The sequence below is a fragment of the Scyliorhinus canicula genome, chromosome 7 (genome assembly GCF_902713615.1).
Source record: "Scyliorhinus canicula chromosome 7, sScyCan1.1, whole genome shotgun sequence".
In the NCBI taxonomy this organism is placed as follows: domain Eukaryota; kingdom Metazoa; phylum Chordata; class Chondrichthyes; order Carcharhiniformes; family Scyliorhinidae; genus Scyliorhinus; species Scyliorhinus canicula.
The window spans coordinates 134,005,408-134,032,092 of NC_052152.1; the positions used below are offsets into that span (position 1 = coordinate 134,005,408).

The window sequence follows — 26,685 nt, forward strand, 5'->3', positions numbered from 1 at the left end:
GTTGCGCGCTGGCTGGCGAGCACAGTGCCGGCAATCAGCGGATGAGCCTTCATTTGCGGCAAGAAGCCCGTGCGGCCTTGTTAAGTGGACCAATTAATGTTGATTAGTGTCCCCGGCCTCACTGGGCTGTATGCCAGGAAGCTCGCAGCAGTTCCCGCTCGCTACCAAACTAAGAAATCTTTCTGGAGGGATGCCACAGTGGCGTAATGGTTAGCACTGCCGCCTCATGGCGCCATGGTCCAGGGTTCGATCTCGGCCCCGGGTCACTGTCCATATGGATTATGCACATTTTCCCCGTGTCTGCGTGGGTTTCACTCCCAAAACACAAAGATGTGCAGGGTAGATGGATTGGCCACATAAATTGCCCCAGAATTGGAAAAAACAAGGGCGGAATTCTCCGCAACGGCCGACGCCGTCGTGAAACCCTGAGTGTTTCACGATGGCATCGGAGGCCGCTCCTCGTCCCGTATTTCCCCCCTCCCCCCCCCCCCCCCCCCCCCCTCCCCGGTGGCTAGGAGCGGCGTTTTGTGTAACTTGGACACCGGGCCTTGACGCTGGCATCAAGGCGGCGCGCAGATATTGACACGGCCGGCGGCGCCTACATGACGTCAGCAGCGCATGCGCGGTTGCCGTCTTCCCCTCCGCTGCCCCGCAAGACGTAGCGGCTTGATCTTGCAGGGCGGCGGAGGGGAAAGAGTGCGTCTCTTGGCAACGCCAGCCCGACAATCAGTGGGCACCGATCGTGGGCCAGTCCCCTCCCGAGCATGGCCGTGGTGCTCGATCCCCTCTCCGCCCCCCACAGGCCCCAAACCTACCTTTCGCGCTATGTTCACGCCGGCAGCGACCAGGTGTGGTTTGCCGCCGGCGTGAACAGGTCGGGAACGGCAGGCCGCTCGGCCGATCCGGGCCGGAGAATCATGGGTCGCCATGAAAAGCGGCGGGGTGGGAGAATCGGGGGGGTGCCAGATCGGCCCTCCCGTGATTCTCCCACCTGGCCTGGGCAGCGGAGAATCGCGCCCCAAATATCTTTCTGGAGAATCGCACCTTAGTCTCCCAAATGGAGAATTCTGGCCTGCAACTAAAGTGAAACTTAAAAGGAAACAAACAATAGCACGAGGGCTAACGAAAAAGAAGAGAAGTGAGAAAGTGTATTGGAGTGGTGAAAAGCTAAACTAGATGGGCTCAGTAGGGGAATATAAAAATATTAGTTAATAATACAAAAACCTGTGGACAGGTTGGAAGAGCCAGTGCGGGAGCAGGAGGTCAAGGAGGTGTTTGAGAGAATGGAGGCAGGGAAGGCGGCATTTTTTAGAACAATAGAAATACGAGCTGGACTGGGCCATGAAGCACCTCGAGCCTACTCCACCATTCAACAAAGTTTATGGCTTATCTTCTCTCTCAGTTACATTTTCTTGCACAATCTGCACATCCCTTGATTCCCTTACTATCCAAAAATTAGCAATTTCTGACTTGGATATACTCAACGACTAAACATGCCCAGCTTGCTGGGATAACGAGATTCAAACCTGCACCGCCCTTTGAGTGAAAGAATGTCTCGCCATCTCAGTTTTAAATAGCTGACCACTTATTCTGAGATTGTCTTGCCATATTTCAGAGCTCCAGCCAGAGAAAACATTTTCTCAGCATCTACCTTGTCAAGCCTTTTCACATATTTCAATGAGACCACCTCTCATTTCTTTGAACTCCAGGGAGTTCAGTTCAAACCTCCTCAATGTTTCCTCGTGGGACATCCCCCACGTACCTCCCATCCATGTCTAAAACCTCCTCTATCATTCTTTTGCGTTTCTCCCTCTCCCTATCCACCTTAGCCTTGAATGAGATCACCTCCCCCCTCACTTCCGCCTTCGGAGCCTCTAAGACCACCAACCGCGAGATCTTCCCCATGCAATTAAACCTCAATACACCTCGATGACCTTCCCAATCTTGTCACAGAAGCTCCGGTCTGCTAACAACCCACATCCATCCCCTTCTCCAAAACAACATCCAGCCAACATCCTACCTCCTAATTCCAGCTAATAGCACCTTTTCCACCACGAAAAAGTCAATCCTCGAATACACCTTGTGTACCAGAGAGAAAAACGAAGTCTCCCATTTCCTCAGATGCAAGAACCTCCATGGGTCCACTCCTCCCATCTCCCTCATGAAGCCCCCACGACTGGGTCAGCAAGCGCGGCAGGGACCTGTCCCCCTACTATTAACGCATGGGTGTCCAGATCCAGGATGAAACCCAACACCCTCTTCACAAACCCCACATTGTCCCAGTTGGGGCTCATATATTCTTGCCAGTGCCACCAACCTCCCCTCCAGTGCACCCTTCACTATCACGTATCTGCCTCCCTGATCTGCCACCACCTTCTCCACCTGAAACCTCACCCTCTTGCCCACCAATATCGCCAACCCCCAAGCCCTACTGTCAACCCCCGGGTAAAACACCTGACTCACCCATCCCTTCCTAAACCTCACCTGATCCTTCACCCTAAAATGGGTCTCCTGCAGCATCACCTTTAAGCTCTTCAAATGTGTAACATCTCTTGATCACCAGTCCCCCTAACCCCCTCACATTCCATGTTGCTATTCTGACCGGGAGTCTCTCCCCCCCCCCCCCCCCCCCCCCCACCGCACCCCCCTGCCCCCCCCACCCCTTTGCCCTTCCTATCTGCCTCCATCATATCACGGACCCTGCCCCTCTGGCCTGATCTGTCCCATCCTTTTGTTATCATCAAATCCCACCCCCTCCCTCCCAGAATCCCCCCATCCACTTCCTCTTGAAAACGCCTCTCCCAGTATTGATCCCATCCCCTCACCTTTCACACCTGTTTGACCAGGTTCCAACGACCACGGCCCCTCCCCACACCACACTCCCAATCACTAGCCAACCTTCGCTTGCGAGTGCAGCGGCTCCTGCCCGAGCTCCCCCATTCCCTTCCTCAATAACCCAGTCCCAGAAAAACAAACAAAATCGGTGCAAACCATGCCCCCGAAAAAAGACATAAACCCAATACACTTGTAACCAACTACCAGCCCGTACCAGCCTCCCCGAACAGGCGCTGGAATGTGGCGACTCGGGGCTTTTCACAGTAACTTCATTGAAGCCTACTCGTGACAATAAGCGATTTACATTTAATTTCATTTCAACTATAAACAAACGTCAATTACACTCCTCCATGCAAAAAACACAAAACACAAACATCTCCACTATCAAATACAAAACGAGAAACAGAGAAAAAGAAAGATAAAAACAAAGTCCCAGTCCCAGCCCCCTCTCTCATTTCAGTCCCAGTCCTTCGACCTTCGTGTACACCTCTGCCGTCTCCACCATCATGAAATAGAAAATCCCTCTTGTGTGTCACTCTCAACTTCGCATGGTAGACAACTCTGAACCTCACGACGTGGCTGCACAGTGCTACCCTCACCCATCCGAGAGCCGCCCGCCTTCTTGCCAACTCCGTCGTCAAGTCCTGGTATATTCAAATGCCAAATCCTTCCCACTTCACCTCACACCTTTACTTTGCCTACCTCAGGACCTACTTCTTCACATGAAACTTATGGTAGCAGATTAAGACTGTCCTTGGTGGCTTATTTGCTTTCAGATTCAGCCTGAGCGACCGATGTGCCCTGCCCACCTCGTGTCAAGAGAGCTCTTCCACCTCCTGCAACAGCTCTGCCAACATCTTCACAAAGTACTCGGTCGGCCTCGGGCCCTCCACCCCCTCAGGCAGGCCCACAATCTGTAGATTCTGCCGCCTTGACCTGTTCTCCAGGTCCTCCACCTTAGCTCTGAGCCCTTTGTTGGCCTCCACCACCCTCCGCAGCTCCTCACCCTTGACGTGAACTGGTCACTGTGCTGCGACAGTGCCTCCTCCACCCACGTCAGCTTCTCTCCTTGCTCCTGCACCTTGATAGATGTCTTCAACGCTGCTGCCTTTACCAGGGCAATCGCCTCCTCCACCCACTCATCGCAGCCATCATTTCCCTCCGCAGTACCTCCATGTGCTTGGTAAACAGCCTCTCAAATTCTTTGGCCATCACTTCGATCAGAGTTTCCACTGTGAGGGGAGCGGCCCCACCTAACGACCCAACATCCACCATATTCTTTCCCGCCAGACTCACCAACTCGACAGCATACTTTTGCTCGCCCCCTTCTTTCCAGTGCCCTTCTTCTGGGTCTTCAACATATCGCACCTTCCTTATACCTGCCTCCACCTGCTCATTCAAAAACTGCCCCTGAAACCGGGCATTGAAAAAAACCAGAGCTTCTAACAGGAAAAATCTAATGTGCGACCTCCACCTACATACCGCCACCTGACGTCTCCGATGTAAGGTCCTTTCCTGCTGACTCCCTTATTTCCCATAAGGGCGGCATGATAGCACAGTGGTTAGCAATGTTACTTCACAGTGCCAGGGTCCCAGGTTCGATTCCCGGCTTGGGTCATTGTCAGTGCGGAGTCTGCATGTTCTCTCCATGTCTGCGTGGGTTTCCGCCGGGTGCTCCAGTTTCAAGAACAAAGAACAAAGAAAATTACAGCACAGGAACAGGCCCTTCGGCCCTCCCAGCCTGCGGTGATCCAGATCCTTTATCTACACCTGTCTCCTATTTTCCAAGGTCTACTTCCCTCTGTTGCCGCCCGTTCATATACCTGTCTAGATGCCTCTTAAATGATGCTATCGTGCCCGCCTCTACCACCTCCGCTGGTAAAGCGTTCCAGGCACCCACCACCCTCTGCGTAAAAAACTTTCCACGCACATCTCCCTTAAACTTCCCCCTCTCACTTTGAAATCGTGACCCCTTGTAACTGACACCCTCACTCTTGGAAAAAGCTTGTTGCTATCCACCCTGTCCATACCTCTCATAATTTTGTAGACCTCAATCAGGTCCCGCCTCAACCTCCGTCTTTCCAACGAAAACAATCCTAATCTACTCAACCTTTCTTCATAGCTAGCACCCTCCATACCAGGCAACATCCTGATGAACCTCCTCTGCACCCTCTCCAAAGCATCCACATCCTTCTGGTGATGTGGCGACCAGAACTGCACGCAGTATTCCAAATGTGGCCTAACCAAAGTCCTATACAACTGTAACATGACCTGCTGATTCTTGTACTCAATACCCTGTCCGATGAAGGCAAGCATGCTGTTTGCCTTCTTGACCACTCTATCAACCTGTGTTGCCACCTTCAGGGTACAATGGACCTGAACTCCCAGATCTCTCTGTACATCAATTTTCCCCAGGATAGGGCAGCACGGTGGTCTAGTGGTTAGCACACCCGCCTCACGGCGCTGAGGTCCCAGGTTCGATCCCGGCTCTGGGTCACTGTCCGTGTGGAGTTTGCACATTCTCCCTGTGTCTGCGTGGGTTTCGCCCCCACAACCCAAAAATGTGCAGAGTCGGTGGATTGGCCACGCTAAATTGCCCCTTAATTGGAAAAAATAATTGGGTAATCTAAATTTAAAAAAAAAATTTCCCCAGGACCCTTCCATTGACCATATAGTCCGCTCTTGAATTTGATCTTCCAAAATGCATCACCTCGCATTTGCCTGGATTGAACTCCATCTGCCATTTCTCTGCCCAACTCTCCAATCTATCTATATTTTGCTGTATTCTCTGACAGTCCTCCTCGCTATCTGCAACTCCACCAATCTTAGTATCATCTGCAAACTTGCTAATCAGACCACCTATACCTTTCTCCAGGTCATTTATGTAGATCACAAACAACAGTGGTCCGAGCACAGATCCCTGTGGAACACCACTAGTCACCCTTCTCCATTTTGAGACACTCCCTTCCACCACTACTCTCTGTCTCCTGTTGCCCAGCCAGTTCTTTATCCATCTAGCTAGTACACCCTGAACCCCATACGACTTCACTTTTGCCATCAACCTGCCATGGGAAACCTTATCAAACGCCTTACTAAAGTCCATGTATATGACATCTACAGCCCTTCCCTCATCAATTAACTTTGTCACTTCCTCAAAGAATTCTATTAGGTTTGAAAGACATGACCTTTCTTGCACAAAACCATGCTGCCTATCACTGATAAGTCTATTTTCTTCTAGATGTGAATAGATCCTATCCCTCAGTATCTTCTCCAACAGTTTGCCTACCACTGACGTCAGGCTCACAGGTCTGTAATTCCCTGGATTTTCCCTGCTACCCTTCTTAAACAAAGGGACAACATTAGCAATTCTCCAGTCCTCCGGAACTTACCCGTGCTCAAGGATGCTGCAAAGATATCTGTTAAGGCTCCAGCTATTTCGACCCTCGCTTCCCTCAGTAACCTGGGATAGATCCCATCCGGTCCTGGGGACTTGTCCACCTTAATGTCTTTTAGAATACCCAAAACTTCCCCTTTCCGTCTGACAACTTGACCTAGAGTATTTAAACATCCATCCCTAGCCTCAACATCCGTCTTGTCCCTCTCCTTTGTGAATACCGATGCAAAGCACTCATTAAGAATCTCACCCATTTCCTCTGAGTCCACGCATAAATTCCCTCTCTTGTCTTTGAGTGGGCCAATCCTTTCCCTAGTTACCCTCTTGCTCCTTACATACAAATAAAAGGCTTTGGGATTTTCCTTAACCCTGTTAGCCAAAGATATTTCATGACCCCTTTTAGCCCTTTTTATTGCGCGTTTGAGATTTGTCCTATTTTCCCAATATTCCTCCAAAGCTTCATCGGTTTTGAGTCGCCTCGATCTTACATGTGCTTCCTTTTTCATCTTAGCTAGTCTCACAATTTCACCCGTCATCCATGGTTCCCTAATCTTGCCATTTCTATCTCTCATTTTCACAGGAACATGTCTGTCCTGCACTCTAATCAACCTTTCCTTAAAAGACTCCCACATTTCAAATGTGGATTTACCCTTAAACAGCTGCTCCCAATCCACATTCCCTAGCTCTTGCCGAATTTTGTTATACTCTGCCTTTCCTCCCACAAGTCCCGAAAGACGTGCTGTTGGGTAATTTGGACATTCTGAATTCTCCCTCTGTACCTGAACCGGCGCCGGAATGTGGAAACTAGGGTCTTTTCACAATAACTTCATTGCAGTGTTAATGTAAGTCTACTTGTGACAATAAAGATTATTATTATGAGTTACCCAATTCTATTTACTGCCCATTTACTCATAGTTATTAATAATAATTTATTTTTAAATAAATTTACAAACCTGGTGGCTGTAGTTATTGGGCAGCCATGGACCAAACACTTTGGCTATTTGCTAAGAATAAATTGTTAATTTCAAATGTGTTGTGACTCTGCGTCAAGTGGGCTGGAATTGACCGTGCACTAACTTGGAGTATCGTCACATAAAACCCAGGTTGGGTATGTCATTACATCCTGACGGCTGTTTCCAGGCTGTTAAAAGAAATCAGAGTAGAATCCGCACAGGTTCTGGCCACAAAGTCTCAATGCTTAAATATGTTAATTGTACCAAGATTCTGGAGGATAGCTATGTTCAGAAAGTAAGAGAAGAATAAACTGGATAACCACAGACTATAATGACAGTAATCTTTCAATTTACCCACAGATTTCTATCCTTTGAAGCATTCCTAATTTGCCTTTGACAAATATGTTCATTTTTAAAAAAAAATCTTTATTGTCACAAGTAGACTTACATCAACACTGCAATGAAGTACTGTGTAAAGTACTGAACACTGTGAAAAGCCCCTAGTCGCCACATTCCGGCGCCAGTTCAGGTACACGGCGGGAGAATTCAGGATTACCTAACCAGCAAGTCTTTCAGGACTTGTGAGAGGAAACCGGAGCACCCAGAGGAAACCCATGCAGACACAGGGAGAACGTGCAGATTCCACACAAACAGTTGGGTGGGGTTACTGGGAGAGGGTGGAGGTGTGGGCTTGAGTAGGGTGCTCTTTCCAAGGGCCGGTGCAGACTCGATAGGCCGTAATGGCCTCTTTCTGCACTGTAAATTCTATGATTCTATGACAGTGACCCAAGCTGGGAATCGAACATGGGACCCTGGCACTGTAAAGTAACAGTGTTGCTCACTGTGCAACCATGCTTTGCAGCCTGTCTAAGTTATTTGTCAATGTCAGTGGTGGGAAAACTCTTAGAATCCAAAGAACAAGGGGCGGGATTCTCTGGCCACGTTTGCCCAGCCACCGGAGAATCCCGCCCGAGGACACCGGATTTTTCCATTGCCGTCGTTTCGCCCGTAGCGTTGTTGCGGTAGGCGGGGCCAGAGAATCAAGCTCAAGATCTTATTAGTGAGTATTACATAGCATACCTTAGAAGCCAGGACAATCAGCAAAAAACATATATCAGGGACAGCACGGTGGCGCAGTGGGTTAGCCCTGCAGCCTCATGGCGCCGGGGTCCCAGGTTCGATCCGGCCCTGGGTCACTGTCTGTGTGGAGTTTGCACATTCTCCCTGTGTTTGCATGGGTTTTGCTCCCACAACCCAAAGATGTGCAGGCTAGGTGGATTGGCCACGCTAAATTGCCCCTTCATTGGAAAAAATGAATTGGGTACACCAAATTTACAAAAAAAAACATGCCAAATTTAAGATTTTTAAAGCAGTGCAGTGGCTAGATAGAGCAAAGGCATGCAGTAATTGCAATATAATATTTCACATGGTGTTCGATAATCTGATTCATAGGATGATTATTTACAAAACTGTAAGCATCTGACATAAAACAAAGTGTAGCAGAATGTATAAAGGATAACAAAGTGTTGTGTGGTTGCTTGATGTCTCACCAAGATCTTGAGGCTTGTGTGTTGAACATAAATGTTTTAGTGTTACTGCTCAGCTCATATCTCCAAGATATATCCCTAACTCGGTGCTTGCTGACTTCTCTCAGGGTCTCGCTACACACAGTCACCATGTGACTCTCTGCATCATAATGTAGGTGGTATTGTTTCTCCAGTCCTACACTAATCAGAATACCCTTATACTATACCTCCCCTGAAGTCCTTATCAAAATACATATACAGACTACCCCTTCTCCAAGTCTCCGACTTTACAAATTCAGATGGTTTAGAAGTTTTATAACTCTTCCAGATCTCGTCCTCCTCGTATTCGGTAGAACGAAGGTCTCATTTGCTTCAGGTTGATTTTGTTGGTTCAGAGTTTAAATTCTATAATTGGTGTGTTTCAAATACTAAAATCTTGCTCTCTTTAGTGTTATGTTTTTCTTTGACAACCATCTGTCTTCTTCAATTGGATAATAATAATAATAATCGCTTATTGTCACAAGTAGGCTTCAGTGAAGTTACTGTGAAAAGCCCCTAGTCGCCACATTCTGGCGCCTGTTCGGGGAGGCTGGAACGGCAATTGAACCCGTGCTGCTGGTCTTGTTCTGCATCACAAGCCAACTGTCTTAGCCCACTGTGGGAATGTTCACACTGTTCACTCATGGAGTGAACTTAGCTTTTCTTTATCCGTGGATTCTGCTATTTTCTTTCTGGAAGTTGATGTTTCAAAAGTGGAACGTTCATTTCAAAATTAGCCAAATATTTGTTTACTCTCTTATTATCCAATTCTTTTTCAAACTGATTAATCTTTTCATTCAGTTTGGTAACCATTCTGGTCAGTTCAGTTGTCTTTGTTTCAGAGTTGTCTGTGGAACTCTTATAGAAGCTTAGCCATTTTAGCTGGGCATTCAGTTCCTTTTGGAGTTTTTTTTCCATGGTTACTGCCCCTTGGACTCTTTCAATTCACTTGTTAGATCTTCAGTCTGTTTCATAGAATTCTCCTTATTTGATGTGAAAGTCTGGATTTACTCTTCCAGACCATGCATCACATCTTTTACGTTCTCCAGATTGGACTGTTCAAGAATTTCATTGCTTCTTTCATGAAGTTCCAACATTTCATCAGTTTTGGTTGCAAATACGGCATTCAACCAACTGTTCTGATTCATCAATAATTCCTTCTTCTGTTCCTGGCATTATTTACACTACTTAATAGAGGTTTGGGATACTTGAACCTAGCAAGTTTTAATTATCATTACCAAACTCATCTTCCATACATGAATGTTGGATCGCTGCACTAAAATGTTTCTCCTTAGTAGAGCCTAATTCCTTTGTGCTAAAGTTACTTTCTAGTTCTTCATATATATATCTTTGGAAATGTAATGCTTTTTCAAGTTTTCTTCCGAATCTCCAACCATTTTCTTCAGCTCTATTTCTTGCACCTCTTGGCTTCCTCCTCGAATACTAAGCATTGCTAAGTTTTTTCTGATGACTGGTCCTTCACTTCTTTTAGAGAGAATTAAATTAATTTTGCTTCTCTTTATAGCCTTCATGGGGGAAAAAAACTTTGAACTGAGGGATTCTTGCATTGTGTGAAGATGCTTCAACAGGTTTTCCTGTTCTTTGCCAAGCTCAGTTGCTTTGTCTTGAGTTTTCTTGTAATTCAGTTGAGTCTTCTTGACATTTTTTCTGCAGTTCCTCCATACTGCTGATCAAGTGTTAATTTCTTCATACTGCTGAAGGGTTATGTCCTCCTTTTATATTTCATCTCGAAGGACAATTAGCTGTCATTTCAACAGTTTATTTTCTTATTTTCTTGCTTATTTATTTCCAACTCATGCTGACCTTCAGTACATTGCTCTGTCACTATTGATAGTTCCAATGCAACTTTCTCTGAGGTAGTATTCCAACATATTTTTTTAACTCCTCATGTTTGGGCAGCACGGTGGCATAGTGGATTAGCCCTGCTGCCTCACTGCACCAAGGTTCCAGGTTCGATTCTGGGTCACTGTCCGTGTGGAGTTTGCACATTCTCCCCGTGTTTGCGTGGGTTTCACCCCCACAATCCAAAGATGATCAGGCTAGGTGGATTGGCCATGCTAAATTGCCCCTTAATTGGAAAAAATTAATTGGGTACTCTAAAGTTATAAAAAAACTCATGTTTTTCCAGTGCAATGAAGTGATTTTTCAGAGTCTTTCAGCGAAGCAATTTCTTTCAGAATCTTTTTTGCCTGTCTTGTCCCAGTTTATGTAACTCACCTTTGGTAAGAACATTTTCTTGTGGAATAAGTTCACTTTCTTTTTGCAGGTTTTGTTGCTTTTGAGTTACATCAGATAACTCACAGTCACCTACTTGCTTTGTACTGCCTCCCTGTTGTTGCAGTTTGGGTCAAAGCTGATTAATCTTTGGGTTAGCCCTGCAGCCTCACGGCGCCGAGGTCCCAGGTTCGATCCCGGCTCTGGGTCACTGTCTGTGTGGAGTTTGCACATTCTCCCCGTGTTTGCGTGGGGTTCGCCCCCACAACCCAAAGATGTACAGGCTAGGTGGATTGGCCATGCTAAATTGCCCCTTAATTGGAAAAAATGAATTGGATACTCTAAATTAAAAAAAAAGCTGATTAATCTTTCTGTTTTTAAAGCCTTTCGGCTGCTTCTCAGCATCTGCACTAAACTCTTCGGCTCACGTACTAAATTGTGCTTACATGGTCTGCGACCATATTATGGTTTGCTTGTGTATTGCTTCCCTTTCTCTGAGGTCTTCACACCCTTTTGGTGCTATACTGGGGCTTTTCTATACCACTTTTTTAAGGTCTGTGCTCTCCACAACTTGGTGTTAAAAATCCTGGTCAAAATGTTTTAATACCTCACCAAATCTATACCTTGTCTTATGATTACCTCAACAGCAACATCACCAAATAAGCACAAGAATGTATCAACTTGCACTTCCCCGGATTTCCTACTTAAACCTGATATACTGTAACTTAAATATTTTCTTCTCCATGACACGCAATTTTGCAACTGGTTTGGCCCTTGCAAATTGATCTGGTAGTTTGAACTTACTATCCCTGATTTTTTTTCAGAATGGGGAAGTGGCGCGTTAATTGTTTTTCAAGATGGCACTGCAGTAACCATTTTATTTTCTACTACTGCAGGCGCGCACTGCGATCTCGAATCTGTCTTTTAAACTTTGCGATTCTGTAGGAAACCTTTTGATGTGACCATCAATTCACTAGACACGTGATTGGAAGTAAACTGTGGTTTTAATAGTCTTACAACTAAGCCAGCCTGTGACCAGAGGAACTGAGAGCAGGCTTACGGCTGCAGTGCATTATACTTCCGGTTAGTGGAAGGAGCCATGGGCGGAACCAAGGGTGGAGCCCAGTACAAACTCCTCATCTCCCCCTATGGGCCGAGCCGCGCAACGGCTCACATACAGAGCCCACAAGGACACAATACATGCAAGGCAATACAGTGTGAATTACGATGGCATATAATTGACCACATTCACCCCCTGTAAAAAAATCAAGTCCGGCGGGGGTGACGGGTCTACAAATTGAGCCGGTCTGGCGGCCGAGTCGTCCTTTTGGATCGGCGGAGCACCGGGGTTGCAGCCTCTTCGGGTGGCTGGGTGGTGGCGGTCGGTGAGGGTACGATGGTGGACTCCGTGGGTGATTCGGTCCGAGCTTCGTACCCGACCGGTCCGACGGGGAGCGCATGAAACCTACAGGTGCGGGGGCGTGGAACATGGGCGGTGAACCTATAGGTGCGGGGGCGCAGGACGCAGAGGGTTGGGTGGGGTGTAGCGTGGGGGGGGTACCTCGGCGGTAGTGGTGGTGGAGTTGGGTACTGCAGGCGCCAGGTCCCGGAGGGAAACGGTGTCCTGACGGCCGTCAGGGTATTCGATGAAAGCGATTTGAGGGTTGGAGTGGAGTAGGAGCACGCTTTCTACAAGCGGATCAGTTTTGTGTGCTCGGACGTGCTTCCGGAGGAGAACCGGGCCCGGTGTCTTCAACCAAGCTGGGAGCGAAACCCCCGTGGTAGTGCCGCTAGAAAAAACAAATAGCCGTTCGTGAGGGGTCTGGTTGGTGGCGGTGCATAAGAGGGACCTAATAGCATGGAGCGCGTCGGGGAGGACCTCCTGCCAATGGGATGTCGGGAGATTCCTGGACCGGAGGGTCAGTAGGACGGTCTTCCAGATCGTCACGTTCTCCTTCTCCACCTGCCCGTTCCCCCTGGGGTTGTAGCTGGTAGTCCTGCTCGAGGCGATGCCCTTGTCGAGCAGGTACTGACGCAGCTCGTCGCTCATAAAGGACGAACCCCTGTTGCTATGTACGTAGATGGGGAAACCGAACAGGGTGAAGATACTGTGCAGGGCTCTGATGACTGTGTAGGAGGTCATATCGGGGCACGGGATGGCAAACGGGAAGCGGGAGAACTCATCGATGACATTCAGAAAGTACACATTCCGATTGGTCAAGGGGAGTGGCCCTTTGAGGTCGATGCTCAGGCGTTCAAAGGGCCGGGATGCCTTTACCAGGTGGGCCCTGTCTGGTCTATAGAAGTGCGGTTTGCACTCCGCGCAGATCGGGCAATCCCTGGTGATGGCTTTTACCTCCTCGGTGGAGAAAGGCAGATTTCGGGGTTTGACGTAGTGGGCGAGCCGGGTGACCCCCGGGTGGCAGAGGTCATCGTGGATAGCTTTCAGGCGGTTGTCTTGCGCACTGGCGCACGTGCCGCGGGACAGGGCATCTGGGGGCTCGTTGACCTTCCCCGGTCGATGCATAATATCATAATTGTAGGTGGAGAGTTCGATCCTCCACCGCAGGATTTTATCATTTTTAATTTTGCCCCTTTGTGAGTTATCAAACACGAAGGCAACTGATCTTTGGTCAGTGATGAGGGTGAACCTCCTACCTGCGAGGTAGTGCCTCCAGTGTCATATGGCTTCCACAATGGCTTGTGCTTCTTTTTTGACCGAGGAGTGTCGAAGTTCCGAAGTGGAGAGGGTTCGGGAGAAAAATGCAATCTTCAGCTGCGTCTTCAAGTTAGATGCACTTCGCTCAGGTAATTCATTACGATTTCATACCTTGGGATTTTGAGGTCTCACATTTGTTTGGGGATTTTGGAGTCCTTCACTTGCTGCCACCATGTTGTAAAGTTATTATTTAAAAAAATATAATTTTATTCTTTTTCATCAAATATACACCCAACAACAGATAACCAACAGTAACAAATACAATGTCAATCCTCCTGACCACAACCTCTTTACCCTACAAACCCCTAAACAACCTCCAACATCTTAAATACAGTTCAAGAAAGAAAAAAGAATCCACGGTCATCCCATACATAATCACCAACAATGTATATATTCTAACACCCCATAAGGTTCAATGTCATCCAATTATGTTGTGAAGTTATTTGATGCCTCACCAAGAGGTATAATAATCTTTATTAGTGTCACAATTAGGCTTACACTATACTGCAATGAAGTGTCTGGACGGTTGTGTGGTTGAGCATATACTGTTTATTGTTAACACTAACTATAGACATATCTCCAAGGTATAGGTCTTTCTCGGCACTACCTTAATTTTAAAAAAAATCTTTATTGTCACATTAACACGGCAATGAAGTTACTGTGAAAAGCTCCCAGTCGCCACATTCCACCGCCTGTTCGGGTACATGGAGGGAGAATTCAGAATGTCCAAATTACCTAACAGCACGTCTTTCGGGACTTGTGGGAGGAAACCGGAGCACCCGGAGGAAACCCACGCAAACAGGGGGAGAACGTGCAGATGCCACACAGAGTGACCCAAGCCAGGAATCGAACCTGGGACCCTGAAGCTGTGAAGCAACAGTGCTAACCACGGCCCTTCATGCTGATGTCTCTCAGGCTCTCTCGACACACACTCTATCATGTGATCTTCTGCATCATAACGTGGGCGGTACTGTTTTGAAATTTGTGGAGGACTACAAGGTTCACATACACAGTTCTCTGAATGTGTGAGTGTGGGTAGATATAGGCAGGAGCACAGGCTATTCAACATAAAGCATCAAATGGTAAACATTATATGAGGAATTTGAGTCATGAAATATGATAAATGTATCAAGCTTGAGAATCATAGACAATTTGGGGCTTATGGTTCCCAAATCTTTCCATCACTGGAGTTTCCATCATTTCATGTCTGGTTCTGTTGTAGATAAAGTGTTGGTTGGAAAATATTTTTATTGAAGTTTTCATTTCATAAAACACAATATAAACAAATCCATACAAACAAAATACTTTTTACAAACCCCTGAAGAGAACAAGAACCCCTAACCTTAGATCCCCCCCCCCCCCCCCCCCCCCACGCCGATCCACTGACTGTGACCAATTCCTAAAAATAATAGACAAAGGTTGCCACCTCCGGCTGACCCGGGGCCACGTAGACAGCCACCAACTCCGTCCCTTGGATGAGACACTTACAAGACCTTAGTCCCGGTCAAATCCACCCCCCCTCCCTACAAGCCCCCTTCCCCCATACCCCTGGAAAAAACATTTTGAATCTTGCTTAAGCAGGCCCAACAAATCGCAACCCCCCCCCCCCACCTCATTCCCATTCATGAGCTGACATTTACAGCTAGCAAAGGTAAATCCCCCACCCAGGGTGTATGCTCAAAGAACAAAGAAAAAGGATGTCTCCCAGCCCATACCGGCTATGGATGAGCAACCAAAACCCAAAACCCTTGCAACATTTAAACTCCCCCAGGGGACCATATATTCCCCATTCCATTGCCCTGACTGCTACCCCCAACAACTGTAGCCCCCTCAATCCCAAACATACAACAGATACAAACTGCAACCCCTCTCAAAGCAACCCCTCCCGACTGTCTCCATTAAAGTGCCAATCAAATCCACTTTTTAATTTTCCCAATTAAGGGGCAATTTAGCATGGCCAATCCACCTACTCTGCACATCTTTGGGTTGTGGGGCTGAGGCCCACGCAGACACGGGGAGAATGTGCAAACTCCACACCGACAGTGACCCGAGGCCAGGAGCGAACCTGGGCCCTCAGTGCTGTGAGGCAGTAGTGCTAGCCACTGTGCCGCAGTGCCGCCCCATAAATTGAATCCACTTAATCAAGTCCAAGTCCATGCTCCTTGACAAAAGCCTCTGCCTTCTCCGATGTATCGAAAACACGATCTTTAAACTGAAAAATCACTCTCAGCCTCACCGGGTACACACTTCAAACCAGACTCCACTTCTGAAGAACACTGACTTTGCCTTAATAAAAGTCGCACACCGCTTCACCAACTCTGCTCCAACATCTTGGTATATCCTGATGATGCAGTCTTCCCACCTTGAGTCCCAATTCACTTTGGCCCATTGAAGAACCCGCTCCTTCACCTGAAATCCAATAATCATAGTCCGCGGTGACTCATCCAACTCTGGAGGGGACAATCACGTCCCCACCCCCACAGAGCTTGGCAGACATCTAAGAAAAGTACTCAGTCAGCTTTGGGCCCTTCACCCCCTCCGCCAACCCCATGACTCTGAGGTTCTGTCTCCTCGATCTGTTATCCAAGTCAGCCACCTTTGCCCTTGTCTGCCATGTGTGTATGTGTAGACGCTGGTGGCGAATTAAAGAGGGGGGATTAGGAATTAGATAATAATTAAGCTGTTATATGTGCTGCAGATTTAATTATAGTTGTTATTAATAAAATGAATTGTGAGGGCAGCATGGCGGCGCAGTGGTTAGCACTGTCCCAGGTTCGATCCTGGCTCTGGGTCACTGTCCCTGCGAGTTTGCACATTCTCCCCGTGTTTGCGTGGGTTTCACCCCCATAACCCAAAGATGTGCAGGGGAGATGGATTGGCCATGCTAAATTGGCCCTTAATTGGAAATAATGAATTGGGTATTCAAAATTTATTTTGAAAAATTAATTGTGTTTAAATTCACAAACCTGGTGGCTATAGATTATGGGCAGCCAAGAGCCAAAGACCTACGGTGTTTTTCTAAGAATTATATATGAATTTCAATTATGTTACGACTCTGGGTCAAGTGAGGCTGGCATTGACTGCGCACTAGCCCAGGGGGTCTTAACAACTGGTTTATTAATACTATAGAGAAGGTTACAGAGTAGGCTTGTCTTTCATGAGTGTATAGGAACATAGGAGCAGGAGTAGGACATTTCGCACTTCGAGCCTTTTCCACATCCAATACAATCCCGGATGATCATCCACTTCAATGGCTTTTTCCAACACTCTTCCCATGTCCCTGTATAAGGATAATTACAGAGGATATTAAAACCAGAGGGTTTTTATATGGTAACTGGCGATCGGGCGGAGAATCCCTTCTGATGCCCGACTTGGGGGCGGCATCGGTTTGATGCTGGTTTTCAAGTCTCCGTCCCCTCGGAAATGGCATCATCGCATCGATGATGCCATTGAAATAGCATTGGCATGTCATCGGAGGGCCCTCCCGCGATGCTCCGCTCCCGATGGGCGGTCTGTGGCCAGCGCCACCACACTCGGCCGAGATCAGTGTCACTGGCGCGGCGGACACACACACGAGGGGGACCATGACGATGAGGCAAGGCAGGACAAGGGATGAGGCGAGGCTGGGACAAATGGGGACAGGAGGCAAGGGGGACAGGGGGGAGCAGCCAAGGGGCTAGCATGGAGGGAGGCAAGGGAATAGGGGGCAAGGGGTGGGAGTGGAAGCGTGCAAGGGGGAAGGGAGGGAAGGGGGGGCAAGGGGAGGGAGGGGGTCAAGGGAGGAGGCATCGGGGCAAGGGGAGGGGGCAATGAGGGAGAGGGAGGGGAGCAAGGAGTGGGAGAGAGGAGGCAACGAGTGGGAAGGAGGTGGGCAAGGAATGGAAGAGAGGGGGCAAGGAGTGGGTGGGAGGGAGGGGGGCAAGGAGTGGGTGGGAGGGTGGGGGGCAAGGAGTGGGTGGGAGGGAGGGAGGCATGGAGTGTGAGCGAGGGGGCAAGGAAGAGGAGGGGGCAAGGAAGGGAGGGGTGAGGAGAGGAAAGGGGAGGACAAGGGGAGGAAGGGGAGGACAAGGGGAAGAAGGGGAGGAAGGGGAGGACAAGGGGAGGAAGGGGAGGACAAGGGGAGGAAGGGGAGGGCAAGGGGAGGAAGGGGAGGGCAAGGGGAGAGCAAGGGTAGGGTTTGGTGAGGGCAAGGGGAGGAAGGGGAGGGCGAGGGGAGGAAGGGGAGGGCATGGGGAGGAAGGGGAGCCCAAGGGGAGAGCAAGGAAAGGGCAGGGGGAGGGCGAGGGGTGGGCAAGAGGAGGAAGGGGAGGACAAGGGAAGGGCTGGGGAGGAAGGTAAGGGCATGGGAAGGGCATTGGGAGGAAGGGGAGGGGGAGGGGAGGAAGGGGAGGGCAAGGGGAGGGTGAGGGGAGGAAGGGGAGGGCAAGGGGAGGGTGAGGGGAGGAAGGGGAGGGTGAGGGGAGGAAGGGGAGGGTGAGGGGAGGAAGGGGAGGGTGAGGGGAGGAAGGGGAGGGCAAGGGGAGGGGAAGGAGAGGGCGAGGGGAGGAAGGGGCGGGCAGGGGAGGAAGGGGCGGGCAGGGGAGGAAGGGGCGGGCAGGGGAGGAAGTGGAGGACAGGGGAGGAAGGGGAGGACAGGGGAGGGAGGGAAGGGGAGGGCAGGGGAGGAAGGGGAGGGCAGGGGAGGGGAGGGCAGGGGAGGGCAGGGGAGGAAGGGGAGGGCAGGGGAGGAAGGGGAGGGCAGGGGAGGAAAGGGGAGGGGAGGGCAGGGGAGGGGAGGGCAGGGCAGGGGAGGGGAGGGCAGGGCAGGGGAGGGGAGGGAAGGGGAGGGGAGGGAAGGGGAGGGCAGGGGAGGGCAGGGGAGGGGAGGGCAGGGGAGGGAAGGGAAGGGGAGGGCAGGGGAGGACGGGGAGGAAGGGGAGGGCAGGGGAGGAATTGGAGGGCAGGGGAGGAAGGGGAGGGCAGGGGAGGAAGGGGAGGGCGACGGGAGGAAGGGGAGGGCGACGGGAGGAAGGGGAGGGCGAGGGGAGGAAGGGGAGGGCGAGGGGAGGAAGGGGAGGGCGAGGGGAGGAAGGGGAGGGCGAGGGGAGGAAGGGGAGGGCGAGGGGAGGAAGGGGAGGGCGAGGGGAGGAAGGGGAGGGCGAGGGGAGGAAGGGGAGGGCGAGGGGAGGAAGGGGAGGGCGAGGGAGGAAGGGGAGGGCGAGGGGAGGAAGGGGAGGGCGAGGGGAGGAAGGGGAGGGCGAGGGGTGGGCATGGGGAGGGCGAGGGGTGGGCATGGGGTGGGCAAGGGGAGGGCGAAGGGAGGGCATGGGGAGGGCGAGGGGAGGGCGAGGGGAGGGCATGGGGAGGGCATGGGGAGGGCAAGGGGAGGGAATGGGGTGGGCGAGGGGAGGGCATGTAGAAGGCGAGGGGAGTGCATGGGAAGGGCGAGGGGAGGGCATGGGGAGGGCGTGGGGAGGGCATGGGGAGGGCGATGGAAGGGCATGGGGAGGGCGAGGGAAGGGCGAGGGGAGGGCATGGGGAGGGTGGGGAGAGGGCATGGGGAGGGGAGGGCCTGGGGAGGGCGAGGGGAGGGCATGGGGAGGGTGAGGGGAGGGCAAGGGGAGGGCATGGGGAGGGCGAGGGGAGGGCATGAAATGAAATGAAATGAAAATTGCTTATTGTCACGAGTAGGCTTCAATGAAGTTACTGTGAAAAGCCCCTAGTCGCCACATTCCGGCGCCTGTCCGGGGAGGCTGGCGAGGGCAAGGGGAGGGCATGGCGAGGGGAGGGCATGGCGAGGGGAGGGCGAGGGTGGGGAAGGAGAGAGGGGCGAGGGTGGGGAAGGAGAGAGGGGAGGGGTAGGGAAGGAGAAAGGGGTGGGGAGGGGTAGGGAAGGAGAAAGGGGTGGGGTGGGGGAGGGAAGGAGAATGGGGTGGGGGAGGGAAGGAGAATGGGGTGGGGGAGGGAAGGAGAATGGGGTGGGGGAGGGAAGGAGAATGGGGTGGGGGAGGGAAGGAGAAAGGGGTGGGGTGGGAGAAAGGGGTGGGGTGGGGTGGGGTGGGAGAAAGGGGTGGGGTGGGGTGGGAGAAAGGGGTGGGGTGGGGTGGGGTGGGAGAAAGGGTGGGGTGGGGTAGGAGAAAGGGGTGGGGTGGGGTGGGGGAGGGAAGGAGAGAGCGGGGGAGGAAGGAAGGAAGGAAAGGGAGGAAGGAAGGAAGGAAGGAGCGGGGGAAGGAAGGAAGGAGAGAGAGAGAGGGAGCTGGGCTTCTCCTCTCTCTGGGCTGTGATGGTGACACGCTCTGCCTGAAGCTGTCCCTTTTACCTTCCCTTGCAGCGCTGGGAGGCGCCGAGCGCTGCCTCGCTTCATTGTATCCAGCGCTCGGTTACATTCTTGCAGCATGGGGTCGTGTTACAGTCTGAGATCGCGGCTCATCGGTCCCCACAGCGCCTCCAGCATCGCTTACTCAGGGGCCCGGCCGCCCAGTGCCACCGCTGGGGAAGGGGAAGTCGGCGGGGGCGGCCAGGAGCCGGACGGGCAGCTGAGAGAGCGGCTGCGGGCCGAGGAGAAAGCCCGCCTCAAAGCCGACAAGAAACGGAGCCGCAGCATCGACAAGAGCCTGAAGGCGGAGAAACGGGAATACAAACAAACACACCGGCTGCTACTGCTCGGTGAGTCTCCCCTGCTCAGCTCCAGCATTCTCCTCTTTCCTGCATGCCAACTTGTTCTTTCATGAATTATAACTGCACCTCAGTCATCACCAGGCTGTAACCTCAGATCTCCTGGTTTTGTTTTGTTCTTTTTGGCCAACTCCATGGGGCTGTCACAGATCTTGAAAACCAGTTTAGGAGCCAAAACAGAAAGTTGGGATGAACTGCTTTAGACTGGCACTGTCATTGCATTGAAAGAGCTGGTGACTGACCCCAGCCCTGTGAACACCAGTTAATGTACTTGAAAAGTTTACATGTTAACACGTTTGTATTTTAAGTTCTGGTTACAATTCTCTGGAAGACAGAAGTTGATCATTGTGAGAGCAGACCTTTTTTTGATGAGGGGGGATGGTTGGGAGAAAGGGACTGTTGCGGTGTGGTAAGTGGGGTCTGACTGTCACACATGGATGACACAACGTCTCAACTCTCCTGGTCAGCCTCCGAAAACGTGAATTCATCCAAAAGTCTTCTATCCTAATTCGCACTGAGTCCCGTTCACCCACCATCCCTGAGGCCTAGATGGGCTCCTGGCTCAGCAACCCTTCATTCTCCTTTTAAAAATAAATTTAGAGTACCCAATTCATTTTTTTCTAATGAAGGGGCAATTTAGAATGGCCAATCCACCTACCCTGCATATCGTTGGGTTGTGGGGGCGAAACCCACGCAAACACAGGGAGAATGTACAAACTCCACATGGACAGTGACCCAGAGCCGGGATTCGAATCTGGGACCTCGGCGCCGTGAGGCAGCAATGTGAACCACTGCGCCACCGCGCTGCCCAACACTTCATTCTCAATGTCATATTTGAATTGTTTCCTTGCCTCACCCTTCCCTATCCCTGTAACCTCCTCCAGCCCAAAAAACAATTGAGAATGCCGTGTTCCCCTCTGGGCCCTTGCCGTACCTCATTCACTTCACCTCACCATTTCTAGCTGTGCCTCGGGCTGTCTAGGCCCTAGAATTTTTTCCCTAAACTTTTTGGCCCTTAGAATCAACCTTTTTGATCAAACATTTGATCACCTGTCCTAATGTTGATTTCTTTGGCTCATTGTTGATTATTGTCTGATTACCCTGCCATGAAGTGCACTGAGATGTTTACTGCCTTGACAGTGGTCTGTAAATGTAATCTATTGTCTTGGGTGCAAAAATGGTCGATCACCCAGCCCCAACTCCCTGATAGTCCTAGTTCCTCCAGTGCCTCTGTGTTCACAGTCCTTTTTAACTGCGAGCATGGCATCTGTTCTCATGTTGTCACCATAACAAAGGGTGCCAGGTTCCACCACTGTAAGATTATTCCCCTCTGCCCTTACCTCGGTTCATCTGTGGCTGAAACCCACATCTTCATTTTTTCTTTTTATAAATTTAGAGTACCCAATTCAATTTTTCCAATTAAGGGGCAATTTAGTGTGGCCAATTCACCTATATGTGCAAACTCCACACGGGCAGTGACCCAGAGCCGGGATTGAACCTGGGAACTCGGTGCCGTGAGTCAGCAGTGCTAACCACTGTGCTATCGTGCTGCCCTTGAAACCCACATCTTCATGGCTTTGCCATCTCCTGGCTGTTCTCCCAATGTCTGTAAAATGCAATTCATTCAACACTCTGCGAGTATTCTATATTGTGCCAGTTCATGGAATCCCTACAATGCAGAAATAATCTAGCATGGCCAATCCACCTGACCCGCACATCTCTGAATTGTGGGAGGAAACTGGAGCACCCGGAGGAAACCCACGTAGACACGGGGAGAATGTGCAATCTCCACATAGACAGTGACCAGGAGCCTGGTTCGCACCTGGGTCCTCGGTGTCATGAGGCAACAGTGCTAACCACTATGTTGCCTTTAAAACCCACTTCTTGAACAAGCTTTTACACTCTTCACCGGATGGCTCCTCCATTAATTTGGCATAATTAACGTTGATTATACCTCAGTGAAATACCTTGCAATATTGCGCCATTGAAAAGACATTTTATGTAAATGTGTTGCACAGGAATTTGAAGAACTCAGCACTGACTAGTAATAGTCTGAGGACCATTTCTTTCAGACATAAATATAACAAGCAGTGTCCCAGTCTTATAGCAAGGAGTGGAGTGTCAGAGCAATGGATTAGATTCTCTGAACAGTTTGCTTTGGTCTACTGATGTTCAGTATCAGTTTGTCATGTGCAAAGGGCCTTTTTGCTTTTTCTGATTGGTATATTGCATTATGTGATGGTGTCTACTGTCTAACATATCTGATAAGAGCCTGGTTATTGCTGCAGATTGAAGGGCAGCACGGTGGCACAGTGGTTAGCATTGCTGCCTACAGCACTGAGGACCCGGGTGCGAATCCCGGCCCCAGGTCACTGTCCATGTGGAGTTTGCACATTCTCCCCGTGTGTGCGTGGGTTTTGCCCCCACAACCCAAAAGATGTGCAGGATAGGTGGATTGGCCATGTTAAATTGCCCCTTAATTGAAAAAAATAATTGGGTACTCTAAATTTATTTAAAAAAAGAAAGAATTGCTGCAGATCGAATGCTAACCTCTCTCCGGTGCGGGCGGACGTGCTATGCATTTTCTTGCTTTTTAAAAAATAAATTTAGAGTACCCAATTTATTTTTTCCAATTAAGGGGCAATTTAGCGTGTTCAATCCACCTACCTTGCACATCTTTGGGTTGTGGGGGCGAAACCCACGCAAACACAGGCAGAATGTGCAAACTCTACATGGACAGTGACCCAGAGCCGGGATCGAACCTGGGACCTCGGCGCCATGAGACTGCAGTGCTACCAATGCGCCACCACGCTGGCTTTTTCTTGCTTTTAATTTCCATTTTCCAGCAGTGCCTTTTGCTTCCGTTTAACTTTGTTGATGTTTTGAAGGTTACATTTTGTAGTTTAGTTAACTTCTCCTTTTTAAAACCTTGAACATGTAGCAGGAATTGGGGGATGTTGTATTCAAAAGTGTTGATGCAAACCCTTGGTTACACAACTCATTACTGATGTGCTGGTGAGCATGTCCACTTATAAGAGCTGTCATTATCAGGGGAATGTTGGGGAAATTTCTTATAATTGGCAAGAACGACACTGATAGGCAGCCTGTTTAAATGTAAAATGTCATGTTTAAGGCTGTGATGTACCTCAAAGTAAGTAATTTATTTTTTCCGTCCAGCATGTTGTGTTCTGTGAGCATCTTTTTCCCCCCTCCCCAACCTTACTCAAGGGATCAACCTTCCTGTGCAGGTTGGACAATGAGCAATGAGGGGTAGATCTTGACTTTGTGCTTTCATTATGAAATGGATATAAATCGACAGCTTATTTTGAATTTTTCTTGATTAGCATCTCAAGATTTTTAATCACCGTTGAAGTTGGTGGAAATAAATATGAGGTGAGATGTCAAATGGGTTGCCAACTTGTTATCAAGGAGTTTTAGACTTATTGCACAAAGTCAGGATTAATCTATGAGTGTCAGTGGGCTACTCGGGCACAATTCAATCCTGGCCTGACGCATACACTTACCAAAAGGAGTACTGCATCACAATAAGAAACTTTGCTTCATGGGAAGCTGAGGCAGTTCTAACATGTTGTTGCTAATGGGTAACCCAAATGCGTGATGCGTCCTTCTTGGTGAGCATTGTACCCTGCCCTATGGGCCAAAGCGTTTGTTTGAGAGTGAGACAAAGGATGTATGTAGACAGCCAACGTGGTGGTAGCTGGTATGCTGACATTTTAATGCTTCTGATTGCGTTCAGGAATTTAAAAATGTGTGGCAGATTGCCTGACACCTGTGAGGATAATATTCTATTCATGGCCTGTACAGCTGATGGGTTGTTGGCTGCTTTGGCCTGTGATAATGGTGGAGCCAGTCACATCTGTCACTGGTGTACATTACCCAGTTTATTTTACATATGTATATGGGTGGAATCAGCGCTGGCTCTGGTTTTCTCCTCTCCGAAGGTGAATATGAGTGTGGCTTTGCAAACAGGATCTTTGTGTTATTGTACATATTTTTAAAGAGGCAGAATAGATGGCATAGCTTCCAGTGGAACCTAGATTGGGCCTGTAATTCTGTACAGCTGGAGCTTGGAGAGGGACCACAGTTGTTTCCTACAAGTATAGTGACAAACAGCATGATCCTCCATTGGATGTCATCTGCAGCGGTGTAGCAGAAAAGGTGTCCGCATAAAGGTGCAGAAAAAATAACATCATGGAACCCGTACAGTACAGAAGGAGCTTGTTTGGCCCATCATGCCTTTACCAACTCTTTGAAAAGGTGATCCAATTAGTTCCACTCTCTCGTTCTGCAAATGATTCCCTTTCGGGTAAATCTCTAAATCCCTTTTGAAAGTGATGATTGGATTTGCTTCCACCACACTCTCTGGCAGTGTGTTCCCAGGCATAACAGCTCACTGCATTCATTTTTGTAAATCAAAAGTGCTTATCGCCATAGAATTTCTACAGTGCACAAGGAGGCCATTCGGCCCATCGTGTCTACACTGACCCTACGAAAGAGCACTTCACCTATGCCTTATCCCCATAACCTTACCTAACCTGCAAATCTTTGGACGCTACGGGGCAATTTATCATGGCCAATCCACCCAACCTGCACATCTTTGGACTGTGGGAGGAAACCGGAGAACCCAGAGGAAACCTACACAGACACTGGGAGAATGTGTAAACTCCACACAGTCACCCGAAGTTGGAATTGAACCCGGGTCCCTGATGCTGTGAGGCAGCAGTGCCAGCCACTGTGCTGCCCCTCTCGCCTCAGGTTCTTTTGCCAGTTTAAATCTGTGACCGTGAGCTACTGCCAATTGAAACCGTCTTTATTTATTTATCAAAACCCTTGATCGCTTTGAAGACCTCTTTTTAAATCTCACTTTTAATCTTCTGCCATATAAGGAGAATAATCCCAGCTCCTTTCGTATCTTTATTGCTGAAGTCCTCAATCCCTGGAATTGTTCAGTTAACTCTCCTCTGCACCCTCTCCAAAGCTGTGACATTCATTTTAAAGTGCAGTCCCCGGAACTGAACACAATATTCCTGCTTAGGCCTAACCAGCCATTTATAAAGCTTTAGCATAGATTTCTTGCTTTTATACTCTTATTCGTAAAGCCAAGGATCCTGCCATTCATTGTTTTATTTTTATAAATTTAGAGTGCCCAATTATTTTTTTCACCCAAGTAAGGGGTAATTTAGTGTGGCCAATCCACCTAACCTGCATATATTTGGGTTGTGGGGGTGAAACCCACGCAGACAATGTGCAAACTCCACATGGGCAGTGACCCAGGGCTGGGATTCGAACCCGGTTCCTCAGCGCCATAGGCAGCAATGCTAACCACTGCACCGTGTGCCGCCCGCCATTTATTTCTAACAACCATGTTGACTTGTCCTGCCACTTTCAAAGAGTTGTGCCTATGAATCCCCAGGTCTCTCTGTTTCCCTATCCCCATCAAGATTGTACCATGGACAATTTTCTTTTGAAAAAAAACATTGAATTGGACATAAACAGACATCAGGGCTGAGATTAGAAACTCAGCAGTAATTGGAATCCAGCTGTGGCCTTGGCATTACATGTCAGCAAGTGGGCAGTACCACTGGATCATCCAAATATTTTTCATGTAGGCAATGTTCTAAATAAGCAAGCTTTGGCAATTGTGGCTTCCCGTGAGTTTTGGGCTCCAAATCAGGAAAAACTGAGCTTTACATAATTTTCTCTCTCACCCTCTCTCTTTAAACTCCTGCATTGCACCTATAACAGATTGTAATGGGTGGGAATCTCCAATAATGGGGCTATGTTACCATGCCAGCGTCTGGTTTTGGTGAAGGACCCCCCTGCCCCCCCCCACCAGGACGGCCGTGGACTGAGTCTGCAGCCACCACCGGCTGTTCCCAACAGGCAAAATGTGGTTAGAACCACGCCGTCGAGAACTCGGCCAGTTTTCGTGGGAGAATCGCCGCGGGGGCCCCTGTCAATGGCCCCCTACCCGCACCCCCTAGACCGCGCGTGCTTCGTGCCGATTCTCCAGGGACACCCATGGGTTTCATCATTGACACCCATTCTCCGCCACTGCGTCGACCGCGATTTCGGCTCGGAGAATTCAGCCGAATATCTTTGTACTGGGGGGTGAATTAGATGTGGGACTTGTTTTTCTTTGTTTACAAAGGTCAGTGAGAGTTTCCAAGGGGTAGTGTTGAGTTTTTTGTCGGAAGCATGGAAAGTGTTAACATCCCGAAAACAAAGTTTGTTTTCTCAAGTTGATGATCGGTGTGTTTATCTCATATTATTCTGATGCATTTACAAAATTTAATGTGATTCTGAAAA

At 49.4% G+C, this 26,685-nt stretch overlaps 1 protein-coding gene and 1 long non-coding RNA gene across 2 annotated transcripts in view; one reads left to right on the top strand and one right to left on the bottom strand.

Annotated features, from left to right (window-relative positions):
- Positions 1-16,798: 16,798 nt before the first annotated feature.
- LOC119969392 lies at positions 16,799-20,148 on the bottom strand. The gene is made up of 2 exons (XR_005461341.1): positions 20,000-20,148; positions 16,799-16,981 (listed from the first exon to the last, which is right to left on the bottom strand). It is a non-coding gene; the product is annotated as an uncharacterized LOC119969392 (long non-coding RNA).
- gnas (GNAS complex locus) overlaps positions 19,893-26,685 on the top strand; it is a 408,925-nt gene continuing 402,132 nt past the window's right edge. The window contains exon 1 of the mRNA XM_038802970.1: positions 19,893-20,346. Within this exon, the coding sequence (XP_038658898.1) occupies positions 20,076-20,346 (271 nt within the window). The 5' untranslated portion in view covers positions 19,893-20,075. The remainder of the gene's footprint in view (positions 20,347-26,685) is intronic.